Source organism: Megascapheus bottae, chromosome 33, assembly GCF_031878675.1.
Source record: "Megascapheus bottae isolate mThoBot1 chromosome 33, mThoBot2.hap1, whole genome shotgun sequence".
Lineage (NCBI taxonomy): Eukaryota > Metazoa > Chordata > Mammalia > Rodentia > Geomyidae > Megascapheus > Megascapheus bottae.
In genome coordinates this window covers 8313353-8327528 of record NC_143541.1, presented here as the reverse complement: position 1 = coordinate 8327528, position 14176 = coordinate 8313353, and the positions used below count along the sequence as shown (strand labels likewise).

The following is a 14176-nucleotide window of genomic DNA, read 5'->3' as shown; positions in this document are numbered from 1 at the left end:
CAGCTGCTGGGTCTAGGGAAGGTCTCCCTCACTGCACTGCAGGCTCTGTTCTGGGGGCAGCACTCACTCCCCTGCTCCTAGAGTCCCTGAACCACTCAAGGGCCAAACTAGGCATTGCCCAAACCAGGCACGGGATGGAGAACTAGAAGGCAATTCTAATGAGGACTGAGACCTGGGGAGAAGGGAGCTGGGGCCCCAATCTGAGCCTCCCCACAGCTGTCCTGGCCCTGAAGATCTCACCTTCATCTCACCAAAGTGCAGAGGGTTCTGCACATCATGGGCCTGAATCACACCAAGTCCAGTGTCACTGCCCGTGGTCATCACGCCCTTGACAGTGACCGTGGCCACCATGTGGCTTGAGGAGGACCAGCTGAAGTTCCCACTGCCCCCGTGAGCCTGAGAAGAAAGATGACCACCCATCAGCTAGCCACCTGCTTTACCCCTACATGCATGCTACAGGCATGCCCACTCTCACTCGGGCTCACCCACTTCATCTTCTCTCGTCTCTGGCCCTTATGCTCTGTGGACTCACAAACAAATACATGCTGTAACAACAGCCCGAGAACCCACTGGTGTCTCCCAGAGCCCAAGCTGGCCTCAGAGGCCCCTGCAGGACTCCTGCCTCTGGGATCAGACGTGAGCTCCCAGCATCCACCCTGCCACTCCTGAGTGTGTGCTAGAACCACATGACAGCCCTTGCTTCTCCAGGTCAAGGGCCACAACACAAGGAAGGTGACACCTGACTGGAGAGATAAACAGGTATGGGCAGAGCCCTGTCTTTACTCAGGTAGAGCACAGAAGTGGTAGGACTGGACTGACCACAGGGCCAGGCCCCATCTGAGGTCAGTCCCTGCTGTGTAGTGCCATGTGGCACCGTGGTCACCGGTGAGCAACACTTGGTGGCAGGGTTGGAGATACTTTTCCCTCAAATGCCAGCTTTTTCTAAGTATTCATATTGCTTGAAAAAAAGAATACAAAACACTACAGCTAGGCACTGGTGGCTCACGCCAGTAATCCTAGCTATTCTGAGAGGCTGAGATCCGAGGATCATGGTTCAAAGCTAGCCCAGGCATGAAAGTCTATGAGACTCTTATCTCCAATTAACCAAAAAAAACCCAAACCCAAACAAAACAAAATACTGGAAGAAGTACTGTGGCTCAAAGTGGCAGAGCATTAGCCTTGAGCAGAAGAGACAGGGACAGTGCCCAGGCCCTGGGTTCAAGCTCCATGATCAACAAAAACAATGAAACAAACAAAAAATAACCCACTATGATTTAGAAAGATGATTAAATGGAACTCAACAGTCTTTTCTTTGAGCTGTCATTTCCTTCCCTTATTAACTTTGACTACACTGTTAAGATGGAAACAAAGAAATCAGGAAGACTGATTAGCCATTTGTCTCTCTAGAAAGTATCATTAGTAAAACAACGGAATGCACAAAGCCACAAAACACCACAGAAGCTAAGGAAGACACGCGCAGAGATGGGGTCTCACATGCCTTTATGGTGTACTGGTACGCGCCAGCCTTTGGTTGCCATGGAAACGTGAGGATGCTGGGGCTGAGGGCGATGGGGATGTAAATGTCCACCTCCTGCTGGTTCCACACAGGCACCTGTAGCACATGCACCCCTCCATCCTGCCAGGGATGAACCGGCTCCATGTTACCATGACAACCCGATCAGGAGCAGTCTTTCCCAGACACCCCGCCCCCTGGGAGTCAGGGCACAAAGGTAGGGCTGCGTTGGTGGAGTGTGGAGAGGATGCCAGGCAGTGGCGGCATGTGGCTCTCTAACAGCCACTCTGTTAACACCGCTGGCTTGAATCCTCAGGCCACCCAACGGGACGGATGTGCTTGTCTTCTTTAAGATGGAGAAGCAGTGGGGGTCACCTCCCATCCCGGTGCTGTGTGGCAGTGTTAAGGGGTCACTGTCTGGGACACAGTGTCCTCTCCTATGTGTACTGCTGCCTTACACAGGTCTGGAGGGGATTCTGCAGGGTGGAGAAAGGGAAATGTGCCCACACGATTTGAACAGACGAAACAGGTGACTGACCGGTGGCCTGGCTGGAGCATAGATGGACACACCGTCCATCCCCACTCCTAAAGGACACAGGCCCCTTTCACAAGGTCAGTGAGAGGGAAGGAAAGGGGCGCTCTGTCTTCAGTGGGAACAAGAGCCCCCATCCCCAGGCCTGGGCAACCTAGAGAAGCTGGCCTCTGAGCCCAGGTGGGTAGGCCCTCTGCTGTCAACAGGTGGAGCCTGGGCTCCTGTCCCTGTTGGGTGACATGCCTTCCCTGAGGGGTGGACTATGTGGGCCTAAGGGAATGAATGGAAAAGGAGAGACTGGAACTTGCCTGGTCTACCACAGAGGTGAGGGCTGCATGGATGGTCGTCTGACCCCTCTGTATCGCCTTAACATGATGGTATGACCCGTTTGGAGACGATGAGAGAACCTCAAAAAATTCCGCAGGAATCGTAGCTTCAATGCGGATGTTCTGGAAGACAAGCAGGAAGAGGTAATCACGGCCTCTGGGGGATGGAAAGGCACGTTACCACACCGGGCCAGGCCAAGCAGCCCTCCAGGACAGATGGAAGGCTGGACAAAGCTCCAGACCAGTTCTCTATCCACTGGCACAGAGAACTGGGTACTGGTCTAAACTTACTCCCTCAGCCCTTTTTGCTCTAGTTCTTTTTGAGACAGAATATCTCTTTTCTACCTGTGCCAGCATGGACAATGACCTTCCAATCGACAATTTTCACCACAGCTGGGAGGACAGGCATGCGTCACCCTGCCCTCCAGATTTTAATGTTGTAGATTGGGGTCTTAGGAATTTTTTTTGCCCAGGCTGATCTCAAACTAAAATCCTCCTGATTTCAGCCTCCTAAGTAACTAGGATTACGCTAGAAGCATGGCTCGAGTGACAGCATGCCAGCCTAACAAAGCCAAGTAACAGGATTACAGGTATGAACCATGGTACCTAGCTCTACTCTAGCCTATGACCCCTTCCCAGCTGCCCTTCCGGTGTGGCCTCATGGCCTGGCCCCCCATTCTACCCTGCCATGTCTTTTCAGGGAAGCTTACCTAGACCCACACCCTCAAACTGAAACTAGCAGATAAGGAGTGGCACGATAGCGGGAGTTTGGCCTCATGGTAGAGTGCTTGGCTAGCATGCACAAAGACCCAAGTTCGATTCCTCGGTACCACATGCATACATAGAAAAGCTGGAACTGGTGCTATGATTCAAATGGTATCGCACTAGCCTTGAGAAAGTTCAAACCCCAGAACTGGCCCGTCCGTGCGTGCGTGCGCGCACACACACACACACACACACACACACACACACACACACACACACACACAGAGTGAGAGGAGTGATGGAGATGTTGAGTCCCCAAGAGACTTCAAATAAAACAGTGACCACTCTAGTCTTTGTTCCACAAGATGAAGACAAAGAAGCCTAAAGCAGAGAACCTGGTTTCCTTCAAAGCCTCAAAGACCCCTTCCTCAAGTCCTGGAAATTGTCACAAGGACACAATGGCCACGGTACCTTCATATCCCCCCACACGGCCCCCGGCCCAGGAAGCTAGCTGGGGTGGGCCTGAAGATCTGTAGGCTCACAGCCTGCCCGTCACCACGTCTACACAGATCTGGGGAACCTCGGGCACCTGCAGCCTCGTCCTCACACTTCCCGGCAGGGACCCTCACTGTGGAGCTGTTCTGCACACAACCCACACCCTCCCCCCGACCAGAGCCCCAACAGGCACTCACGTCAGACAGGTAGACCTTGTTGCTGGACCCGTCAAACACTTCAATGGTGACTGTGTAGAGGCGGCCAGTCTCGAGTACCCACCTGTCACCAGGGTGAACTGTGAACCCTAAAACAGGCAAGCACGGGATGTGAGCTCTCAAGTTACCAGGGCAGGAAAGGGATGTGACAAGTTCTCTCTCTCTGGGGACCCACATCCACCCATCAGGCTCCTCCTTGGCCTCTCAGAGCGGTGGGGCCGGCCGCCTACCAGTAGCCTGACCCTGAGAATCTGAGCAGTTCTCTGAGTTGTAGAGACCACGACCCATGCCTGGCTCAGGCTGCCCAAGCACCGTGAAGCCAGAGTCCGTCCTGAGCAAGGCTGTGCTCTGTAGCAACATGGCACCCGGGTGTGTTTGCCAGCCCAGCTCTGCTGTTCTGTCCTATTCCCACACAGGAAGCCACAGATTTCCCTGTCCCCATGATGCTCCGCTGCCTGGATGCCCATCCCACAGCGTGCCTGGCACGGCACTGGACTCACATCAGGTCTGTCCTCACGACTATGAACTCCACAACACTGCCCTCCACTGATGGCTTGTACAGCTTTTTCCTGAGACCCAGAGGCTAGGACTACTCCCCCGAGCCCGGGACCCAGCACAGGCCAGGCAGGCCGAGAGCACCAAGGACATTCCTGAGAAAGAAAAGGCCTCCTTCCCTGTGCCTTCCCCTCCCTGTGCCCTGTCAACACAGGTCGGCATGGAGAGGCTCTCCTCCACCAGGACCATGCAAATGTGGTAACGGCTGTCCTGACTGCACCAGGTAGTGTACTTAACAGGTGAGTCACCTCAGCCCCGGAAACGGGTGCCCCAGAACTCCCATGATGCAGGTAGGCGGGGTCTCTATCTGCAGTGGCTGAAGCTCCTGGCCCCAGCCTGTGCCCGAGCCCCCCAGTGCTGCAGGGTCTCCCCTCCTCTCTCAGAGGCCTCCCCCATGTGGGTCAGAGCCCATGTGCACTGGCCTGACCACTGTACCAAGTCTGCACAAAGCCCTGGCACACAAGCCAAGAGGCAGTGCCCTCCACCACTCCCCCATTCCAGGACAAATGGAGAGGAGGGTGGGTGGGTACTGGAAATCCGTGTGAGAGCTATTATCTTTCTTCTTCATTGTTTTTGTTTGTTTTCAGCGCCAGTGACAGCGTCCAGGCCCTGGTGTACTGCGAAAGCAACGTGCCACTAAGCCACATCCCGGCCCTTGCTTTTGGCTTTTCATTTCTGGAACTTACAGTCACGAGCAAATGGTTCAGGAAGCAGCGGGAGGCCTTACTCACCCAGGTACCCAGGTTCAACCACGTAGATGGTGCTGTTGGGGAGCCTGGAGGCGCCCTGCATGCGGATACCTGACGTCTTCATTAAGGGTCACAACTCAAGACAACATCTGGCACAAGCGAAGCATCTGGCAGCTGCGGCCTGGCTTAGGCAGACCAGCCACCATGCAGAGACGCATGGCCTGGTCGCTGTGCAGGCTTCACGTGGCTCAGAAGACGGGAGGGAACCTTGGGCTCAGCCAACTGCAGCCGAGACATTTCACAGAGTTAAGCCTCACTGCGCTGTCTACTCCCTCAATGTGGAATCTCAGAAAGGGGCCCCAGAGCACATGGCACACAAACTACTTTGGGACATCAGCAACCAGCATGCCAGTGTGGAAGCTGCCTCCACTGGTGGGGCTGCGGGCAGCAGAGTTTCCGGATGCCAGGAATAACTAGTGTTAGCCCCCACAACTAATCTCTGGGAGTCTCTCGGTGAGTCACCACCGAGGTGAGCAATTCCACTCAGCAGTGCTGCTATTTAGGTTCTTTCTGATTTTCAGATGGACTATTTTTAGACTCAACTAGAGGCTCGGGAAGAAAAACAACCCACCTATGGACACACAGCACACCTATGGGACACAGCAGAGAGGATACTCCTGTGGCCCAGGACAAGGTTGCTCTGTCCCAGCTGGACTGCGGTGACTCTGGACGTACCCTGGGCCAGGACAGCCACAGGCCAGGCAGGGTCTCCTTCAGGGCCTGGGATGCTGTTCTGAAGTTGCAGCTCATACTGATCGGAAGGCATTGAGAGTTCTGTGGAAAACAAGCAAACAAATCACAGACCAGAAACAGAGAGGCTAAGGGGAGAGAAGGAAAGATGTGAAATGTGCCCCCCACCCTTCAGCCCTAAATCTCAGGGCTCTGCTGTTAGTGTAGCTGCATCACGTGTTTTACTTCCTTTTCTCAGCACTTTTCATGTTAACGTTATTCTCCGCATCTGTGGACAGGGCTGACACTCCACATCTGTAGCGGTGATCCGTGAGGGTGTTGAAGACTGCCATAGCTGCTGCTTTTGCTTTACGTTAATGACAGCCACTGGTCAAATTGCCAAGTTCTTGATGAGTGCCCAACACTGGACATTTCTGATCATCCCTGAAGGAAGGGATCTTCACGTCTGCATCCAAGGTATCAGAATGAGTCTCTCAGGTACTGCCTGCCACGAGCTCCCAAAAGGCTCTGGTCAGCGCTTTCCCACTGGGATCCAGGTACTGGGTTGATAACCACAGAGGACCCATGCTGACCATATTCAGTGTAAGCCATGCTAATGTCAAGTCCACTTTGTGGAAAAGGGACTCATCTAACTTGAACTAAGATAGAGGATACTCCCTAGGAAATAACAGGTTCTATAAAACCCATCTTCTTCATCATCTTACTGGGAGACCATGAGCACTGCTGACACAAATGGCAACTGTTGGCAGCAGAGGTAACTCACTGGCAGAGCACTTACCTAGCATGCCCAAGACGAGAATCAATAAACAGAAGGAAAAGAAATGATTGATGTCGACAGAACAGAGAGGCCTCAGGCCCGTGCTATGTTCTCATGAGTACCTTCTCTCTTTTTTCTCTCTCTCTCACTACCGCCCTACCCCTTGAGCCACAGCGCCACTTCCAACCTTCTCTGCTCTCATCCTCTAACAACCAATGACAGAGAAAGTCAAGATCAGAAGGGTCTTCGTGGTCTGCAATGGTCTCAATGTTTTAACATGATCCCAGAAGTTCCCGTGCTGGAAGCTTGGTCCTCAGTATGATGACGCTAAGAGGCAGAGTCTAGTGTACATTGGTAGGGTCACTAGGGGTACTGTCCTCGGAAGAGATTAAGGCCACCTCAAGAACCAGCTTGGCTCCTGCATCTAACTGGATGCCTCTCTCACAATGTGAGTTCTGCTGCCAAGAAGGCATCAAGAGGACTGCAAAAGGAAGCCAGAGCTCGACTTCCAGAACTGAAAGCCGGAAGAGTAAAATCTATAAACTACAGGGCCTTGGGTGCTTTGTTTGGCGGAGGGGGAGGGAGGGACAGAGTCCCACTTCAGAGAGCCTGACTGCCTTTTCATTCCCTCTCCCCAATCCTCAGAATGTCTTACCAGACACCTACTTACTGCTACAACTGTAGCAGGTTCTAGACCCCCTACAATGGCATGCGGCTGAAACTTGGAGACCTAGCCAATTTATGTTTTCTAATCAGAATACTTCTACCTGCTATAGTCATAGCAATGTTTTACAAATTGTTCTTTATAATATTTGTGACCTCTGGCCTTTTAACATGCCACACTTTATGTAGCAATAAAAAGGAGGGGCATTTTGACCTAAGTTATCACATGGATGAACCTCTAAAGTGTGCTAAGTGAAATAAGCCAATCTCAGAACAAATGTTGCAGTATTCCACTTACTTGAGGAATCCAGTGATTGAGTAGGTAAATTCACTGGCAGTCCCTAAGTACAGCTACCTGGGAAGTGGGTGGGAGTTAATGTGCAGGGAGGACAGCTTCAGTGTGAGAAGAGGGGAAAGCTCTGTTGAACTATGATGACTAATTATCTTGTTTAATGTGCCCCAGGCTAGACACTTAAAAATGCCCACCATGGCAAACCTTACATGTATTTTATCACAATAAAAAAAGGAAGGACATATTCCCACGATTCCCGAGTTACCACACACTTGTAATTTTCCCTTGTCTGATCTTCTGCACTTTGTACTCAATGGAAGTCCCCACAAGCAGGTAGACATCATAGGCTGGGTTCAGAAGGATGTTCTCCAAAATCAGCAGCCTGACCTCTGCAGGACGGACATTCTTAGCAAAAAGAGAAGGAGAGGAAATGAGGTGGAGGCAGGGGTGGGGACAGGGGATATGGGCAAGAGAAAGAGACTTCTTCATTGCATATTTTTCTTGAGGTGCTCGGGATGGAACTCAGGGCCCGATGCACACTAGGCAAGTATCCTACCGCTGCCGGACCTCCCGGCGCCCAGAGTTTTGTTTTATAACTTTCAGTACATTCCTAATGGAAGAGGGAAGGGTGAGTAAACAAGATTTCACCCAGAACCCTGCACCTTCAGATCCCCAAATCCCAGGAGCACCCTGGGGTCTGGAAGACACGTACTCAAAGCTCACTGCCAAGAACGTATGCACCCTCGCTGTATGCTATGCGTGTTGTGTCTCAAGATAACAGCAGTCACACAGAGAGAAGAGTGGGAGGTCAGGCGTGATAGCTGTGGTGGTGGCCCCAGGAGCTCAAGTCTCACCTCACTAAGCTCCAAGATCGGGGAGGTGGGGGAGCTCCAGGACAGCCTGAAAAGGGGGAGCACCCACCGTGTCTCTGATGCATCCTCAGCCCCAACTCCACAGCGCCTTCTCCTGTCCACCTCTCACTCCCACCTCTTCCTCAGGTCCACGACTGAGACCGGAAGACTCTGAGCCCTCCTGTCTAACACCCCAGGTGGCGAGTTGTCCAGGGGCTCTGAGAGCTTCCTAAGATATAGAAAACTGATGGCCCAAAAAAGAATTCCTATCGGCAGAAACGTAAAGATGCGGTTACTGACAGGGTGCAGCTGATTGCTGCTCTGTGGGTCTGGAGCAGCTTTGCATCTCTTGTAAACTCATTTCCGCATCCCTGATGCCTAGGCCCATTCTGGATGGTTGGCTTCTCCTCTGAGCCTGATGTGATATCTTACGTTTACGCACTGAAACCTTCCCAGCACTTTACGTGCGTTTAGGCTGTGTGGCAGGTTCTGGGTGGCACGGCAGGCAGGGAGAGGCACATCCTGACCATAGGCAGGCAGGGAGTATAGTGAGTTTGTAGTTTTGCTTAGTAGTGGGGAGATTCCCAGCCCAGAGTCCCACAGGTGGGCAAACTCTACCTGTACAGCCCTGCAGGACTGCCCCAATAACATGCTTTAGGCCCAAATTCTCCCGGTCTCCAAACTACTGACTTAAACACTAAATAGATGTCCGCAGAATGGAACATCTCTTTGCTGTCACTCTGCTACATGGAACAGCAGAGGGGCCCTAGATCTCCTGCTATGCCCCAGAATGAGGGAGATTTCAGGGCCACCATTAACATGAGGCACGGGCTGAGCAGACATTAACTGTTGGAAAGCAGAAAGGAATCAGGACTCTGGCTAAGCAGGCATTTGGCTAGGGCTGCATCTGGATGACTGCCCTCTGCCCCAGTCCTCTGAAAATAGGGCACTGACTAACATCTCCCACTTTGAGTTAGTGGGGGAGAGGCTGAGAAGCCATGGGATGGCTGGGGGCAGGAGGTGGGGAGACTTAGGTTTAGACAGAAGGGACCACTGAGCAGCCGGTCTCAGGCCACAGGGAGAGAATGACACCGGGGGTCTAGCGCTCGGGTGTGTCCTGCACAGGAGGGGGAATGCCTGTGGGAAATAAGGTAGGTACTAAGAATCTTGCTGCTCTGGGACCTCCTTCAGAACTGACCAACGACTAATGATTTGTGACACCTCTTCGCACCCACCCCAAATTAGTGACATCAGGTGCCTCATTCTTTCCAGTGCCATGGCTCAAACAAGCCTAACCTATGAGAAAGCCTAAAACACCCCAGAGCCACCTCCTCAGTGCAATCTGTCCAAGGCCCTGAGAAAAGTTGACCTGAGCCAACCCAGAGGCCCGGCGCCCAGACCCAGCACCTGGAGGCCCACCTTGTACACAGCCTCCTGGATGCGAGCCTTGAGCTTGGAGCTCCCCGTCTTCATTCCAGACACCAGGATGGTGTCTCCCTGTTTGGCTGCCCGCTCCATCTCTGAGATGTAGGAAGGAGGTATGTATGTAGACTCCAAGAAAGTAAGGATCCTAGAAATGGAACACGTCATCAGACCTGACCCAAGACTCCCCAGAAGGCAACACAACATTCCAGTCTGCTGGGCCTCCCCTGGGTGCTGGCCCCTGCAGTAAGTAGGGTATCCCACCATTTCGAAACAAGGTGCTGCAATTCCCGTCTCTGTCAGGCCTGACTGGGCTCCGTCTGCAGGAGCCCAGTCAGATCCACCCTGGATTCTGAGACTCCAGCTTCGTCTATATGCTTATTCCACATGGGAAATGAAGCAGCAGGACCAAGACCCCAGGGCCAGCCAGATGCAGTCAGTAACGCCCACGAGCTCCTCTAGGAGAAGTGAGGGCTGTGGTGGACCCTTCCTCGCCTGCAGGCTCGTAAGCAGAGCTTACTACCATAATACCATACAGAGATTCCTACCATACAGTCTTTCTCTGCATCCCTCAGTTTACTAGTGAGCCTGTGTTCTTCCCCAAAGGAGCAATCTGCTGGACAGACTTCTGTTATTCCCAGAATCAGCCAGACACCGTGCCACACTGTGATTTACTTTCTTCTCCACTGTGGTAGGTGGCACAAACTGCATTTTATGAAAATCAAGGACAATTCTGTTCCAGCATGCCTTAGCATCTTGAGTCTTGGCTCTGTCCAACACATGGGGTCTCTAGCCACCAGGTCAATCCAAATTCTGGCCTCTCAGAAACTGAACTTTGTATTCTGCCTAGCTAATGTCTGACGAAGAACTGCGTTTCCCATGTTAGTGCAGATCTACAGGGACCTACAACACACCCACTTCAGACAAGAAGCTCAGCATCTCCAACTCCATGTCTGTGGTAGAGAACAGGCGGGGCAGAGATGTGTGGAAGGGTGACCAGACAGCAGGAGTCCACACACAGGGCACACACCTGTGTGTGCTAATGCGTCTGTCTGCATACCCTGCGCTGGGGGTGCCGCCTGTCCTGCTTGAAAACTCTCAGGTAAAACCTGCCTTCCAGGAAGTGCGGGCCATCTGTGGCCACACATGTGTCCCTCCATCCCAGGACAGCCTTTTGGCATCTGTGTTGTCCCCTTTCTCCACAACATACTGCAGCGCAGTACAGACGCAGCCAGGTGCCCCTGTGGGGGGAGGGGGAAGAGAAAATCCTCCCCCCTTGTGAGTCACTGCAAATGTCACAGGCGCCCCGGGAAGTCTCCAGGGCTCCTTAGTGAGGGATGATGGATGCCTGAACACCCCCTCCCCCTCAAAGATGGCTGGGTAGGCACTGCTGGGCCAGAGTACCTCCTACCTCAGTGCGTTGTGAGAGTCTGAGAACCCGTCTGCCTCTGTGTCCTTCACAATGGCCCAGTCAAAGACCAGCCCCGCCAGTGTACTGAAGGTGTTCCCTGTAAAAGAACATGGGGCGGGGGCAGCCGTGTACCATGCACCGGAGTGGACGCCCCAGGGCCCACGGGAGAGAAGAGGGGAACTTGCAGAAACAATACTGTTTTGTATACCTCTGCACCCCATTTCTGGAAGGAGAAGCGAAGCTGGGAGAACTGACAGCATTAGACCACAGTCACGGTTATGAGGCCTGCACTGGGATTCGAACCCAAGCTTTCCCCCTGAACCTCATCATCTCTGGCTCTGCTCTTGACCTACAGCACCCTCTTGTCTAGAGCACTTCTCCGCTGAAGTCACCGGGGCCTGACTCATTGGTTCTTCCTGTCCCTCCTGGGCTCCCCCTGCTGACCACACCTGGCTCAGCCTCTCCAGATGGGCACTTCTGCCTTGCCACAGTTCCTTGCTGCCCCAGATCAGCTCTAGATGTGGGCACAGGGTCAGCTGGGAGACTGCTCCCTTGCGCATAGGGTAGTACAGAGCGACAACAGATTTTAAGAGTATCCTGGAGGCCATGCCCTGAGACAGGAGGACACACAAGCCAGCCAGCAGCAGGCTCCTGGCCTCCCCTTATGCCAGACCTTCTCCATCAGCAGTCTCCTGTCGGAGGTGACCTCTGGGGAGGCCTGGTCAGGATGGCTACAGGACAGTGTGCACCCAGCTCAATCTACCATTCCCTGAGGCACGTGCACCCGGCCTCCTCATCCAGGCCTCCACTAGGAACGGAGGCCAAGGACAGGGAAGGAGAGGTGAGGCAACACCCAGGACATCGGGAGAGAGGGAGCTGAGAGAGGGGTTCTCCCTGGCTGAGAACCCGTCCTGCCAGCCAAGGAGGGCTCAGGAAGCAGCACTGAATTACTGGCACTCCATGTGGCCAGCGTGCGCGTCACTGTGCCACCAGAACACGTTCAAAGAAAACGTCACAAACTTCACGAGAGCAGCGGCTGAGCAGAAACCCAGCCTGGGCCCCACCCATGTGGGGCTGGGCCTGTGGGCAAGGTGGAGACACACAGACCATTGCAATGTGAGGACAGGAAGCCCTGCCCACAAAACAGGCTCTGAGCAGGACATAGTCGGTGAGAGGAGCAGGGCTGCAAACGGTTTCAGGAAATCTGTGCCCCCATTTTTCTTTTCCCATTTGAACAGTTGCTATTATCTCCTATGTGCCACAGGCAGGGCTGCTAACCTGTCAGCGAAGCGCTGGCATGAACCAGGACACACAGCTCCCCTCTCCCGGTCCCCAGAGGGCCACAGAACAGTAAACACGTCCCAGGTGCTCACTGGGCCAAAAGTCCAATGTCGCACAGGGAAGCAGCCAAAATAAAGAAGCAGCTTCAATTCTAGCTGGCAAGGGCTAAACCTGATGAGACAAAGTAGTGAAGTGCCATTCTCGAAAGGCAGGGCCGTGACGGGTGGAGAGGGGTTAGCAGGGGGGCATCTCATCCTGGGCAGGCACAGAGGCCCGCTGGGAGAAACCTCCAAGGCTCCTGCACGGGTGGGGCGGGCAGCACGGGGTCTCAGCTCATCCAGGTGGACAGAGCCACAAGGCCTGTGACAACTAGGAAACGCTTTTGAAAACAAGCACCGTGCATGTGGCCTCAGTCGTAGTAACAGGGCACTCAACACCAGGAACTACAGCCTGGATTTTGAAATGTCCCCCAAAGCCTAGGCACTGAAGATCTAGTTGCCAGACTGTGGCATTGCTGAAAAGCCTGGAACCTTACGAGGTGGGACAGAAGAAAAAGCTAAGTCACTGGGCATGCCCAGGAAAGCTCTCCATGAGATGAACTGCCGTCTTTTGCCATGGAGGCCTGCCATGATCTACTACTGTGCCAGCAGAGGCCTGCAGCAATAGCATCTGTACACCACTGAGCCAAAATAAATCTTTTCTCCTATTCTAAAGTAATGAGGAAGGGAAGAGCAACATCCCAGGGCCAAGGCGTCCCCCGGTGCACACGTACACACATGTATGTGTACACACACACACACACACACACACACACACACACACACACACACACGCTCACAATGGATCGGGAAACCAAACCAGCCCTGGAAGCCAAGAAGAAAGAGCTCTGTGGGCCGCAGCGTGCTTGCCCAGCCAGCTCGCCCACTCCTCATCACTGCCCCAAGGTGTGATCACTGGTCACAGAGAGCGGCCACAGCCACAGCAGAGGTTATGGGAGGCAGGGAGGGCAGTCACCTTCCGAGTCCAGAGCCTGGATCTTCAGCTCCAGAGGGGAGTCTTCGAGGTAGAGCTCTCGGGTGGTGGAGACAATTTGAATGCCATGGATGAGGTCAACAATGGCATCACAGCGCAGCACCTGGCCCGTGGCTGGAGGAGAGAGAGAGAGGTCAGCGCCGAGGACAGCACCCAGCCCTGCCCAACCTCCAGGGCCTCACGGAAGAGAGCGACCAAGGAAACACCATCACAGCCAGGCTTGGTGGCTCACACTCATAATTCCAACGACTAGAGACAGAAATTCAGAGAATCATGGCTCACAGACAGCCCAGGTGAAAAGCTAACAAACAACAAACCAACTAGTTACTTGGGAAGCTGAGGCAGGAGATTACCTGAGTATAAAGACTATAGGGTCAGAACACAGTGAGGCCTCATATGCTATGACTCAGTGATACTAGGGAAGAAACAAACTAAAAGAGCCAAATTTTTCTTTCTATAAAAATATTTATCCGTAGGGCCGGGAGTTTGTCCTAGTGGTAAAGAGCTTGCCTAGCATGCACGAAGACCCAGGTTCGATTCCTCAGTACCACATGCATAGAAAAAAAGCTGGAAGTGGTGCTGAGGCTCAGGTGGTAGAGTGCTAGCCTTGAGAAAGTCCAAGGACAGTGCTCAGGCCCTGAGCTCAAGCCCAGGACTGGCAAAAAAAAAAAAAAAAAAAAAGCTAGT

At 53.3% G+C, this 14176-nt stretch overlaps 1 protein-coding gene across 1 annotated transcript in view; it reads right to left on the bottom strand.

Moving 5' to 3' along the window:
• Window positions 1-14176, bottom strand: part of Nup210 (nucleoporin 210) — a 64233-nt gene that overhangs the window by 37887 nt on the left and 12170 nt on the right. Inside the window, exons 3-12 of the mRNA XM_090323976.1 lie at window positions 13472-13603; window positions 11177-11273; window positions 9763-9913; window positions 7765-7897; window positions 5706-5864; window positions 5073-5141; window positions 3769-3875; window positions 2354-2494; window positions 1499-1636; window positions 241-396 (exon numbers count right to left, since the gene is read on the bottom strand). Of these exons, the coding sequence (XP_090180102.1) occupies window positions 241-396; window positions 1499-1636; window positions 2354-2494; window positions 3769-3875; window positions 5073-5141; window positions 5706-5864; window positions 7765-7897; window positions 9763-9913; window positions 11177-11273; window positions 13472-13603 (1283 nt within the window). The remainder of the gene's footprint in view (window positions 1-240; window positions 397-1498; window positions 1637-2353; window positions 2495-3768; window positions 3876-5072; window positions 5142-5705; window positions 5865-7764; window positions 7898-9762; window positions 9914-11176; window positions 11274-13471; window positions 13604-14176) is intronic.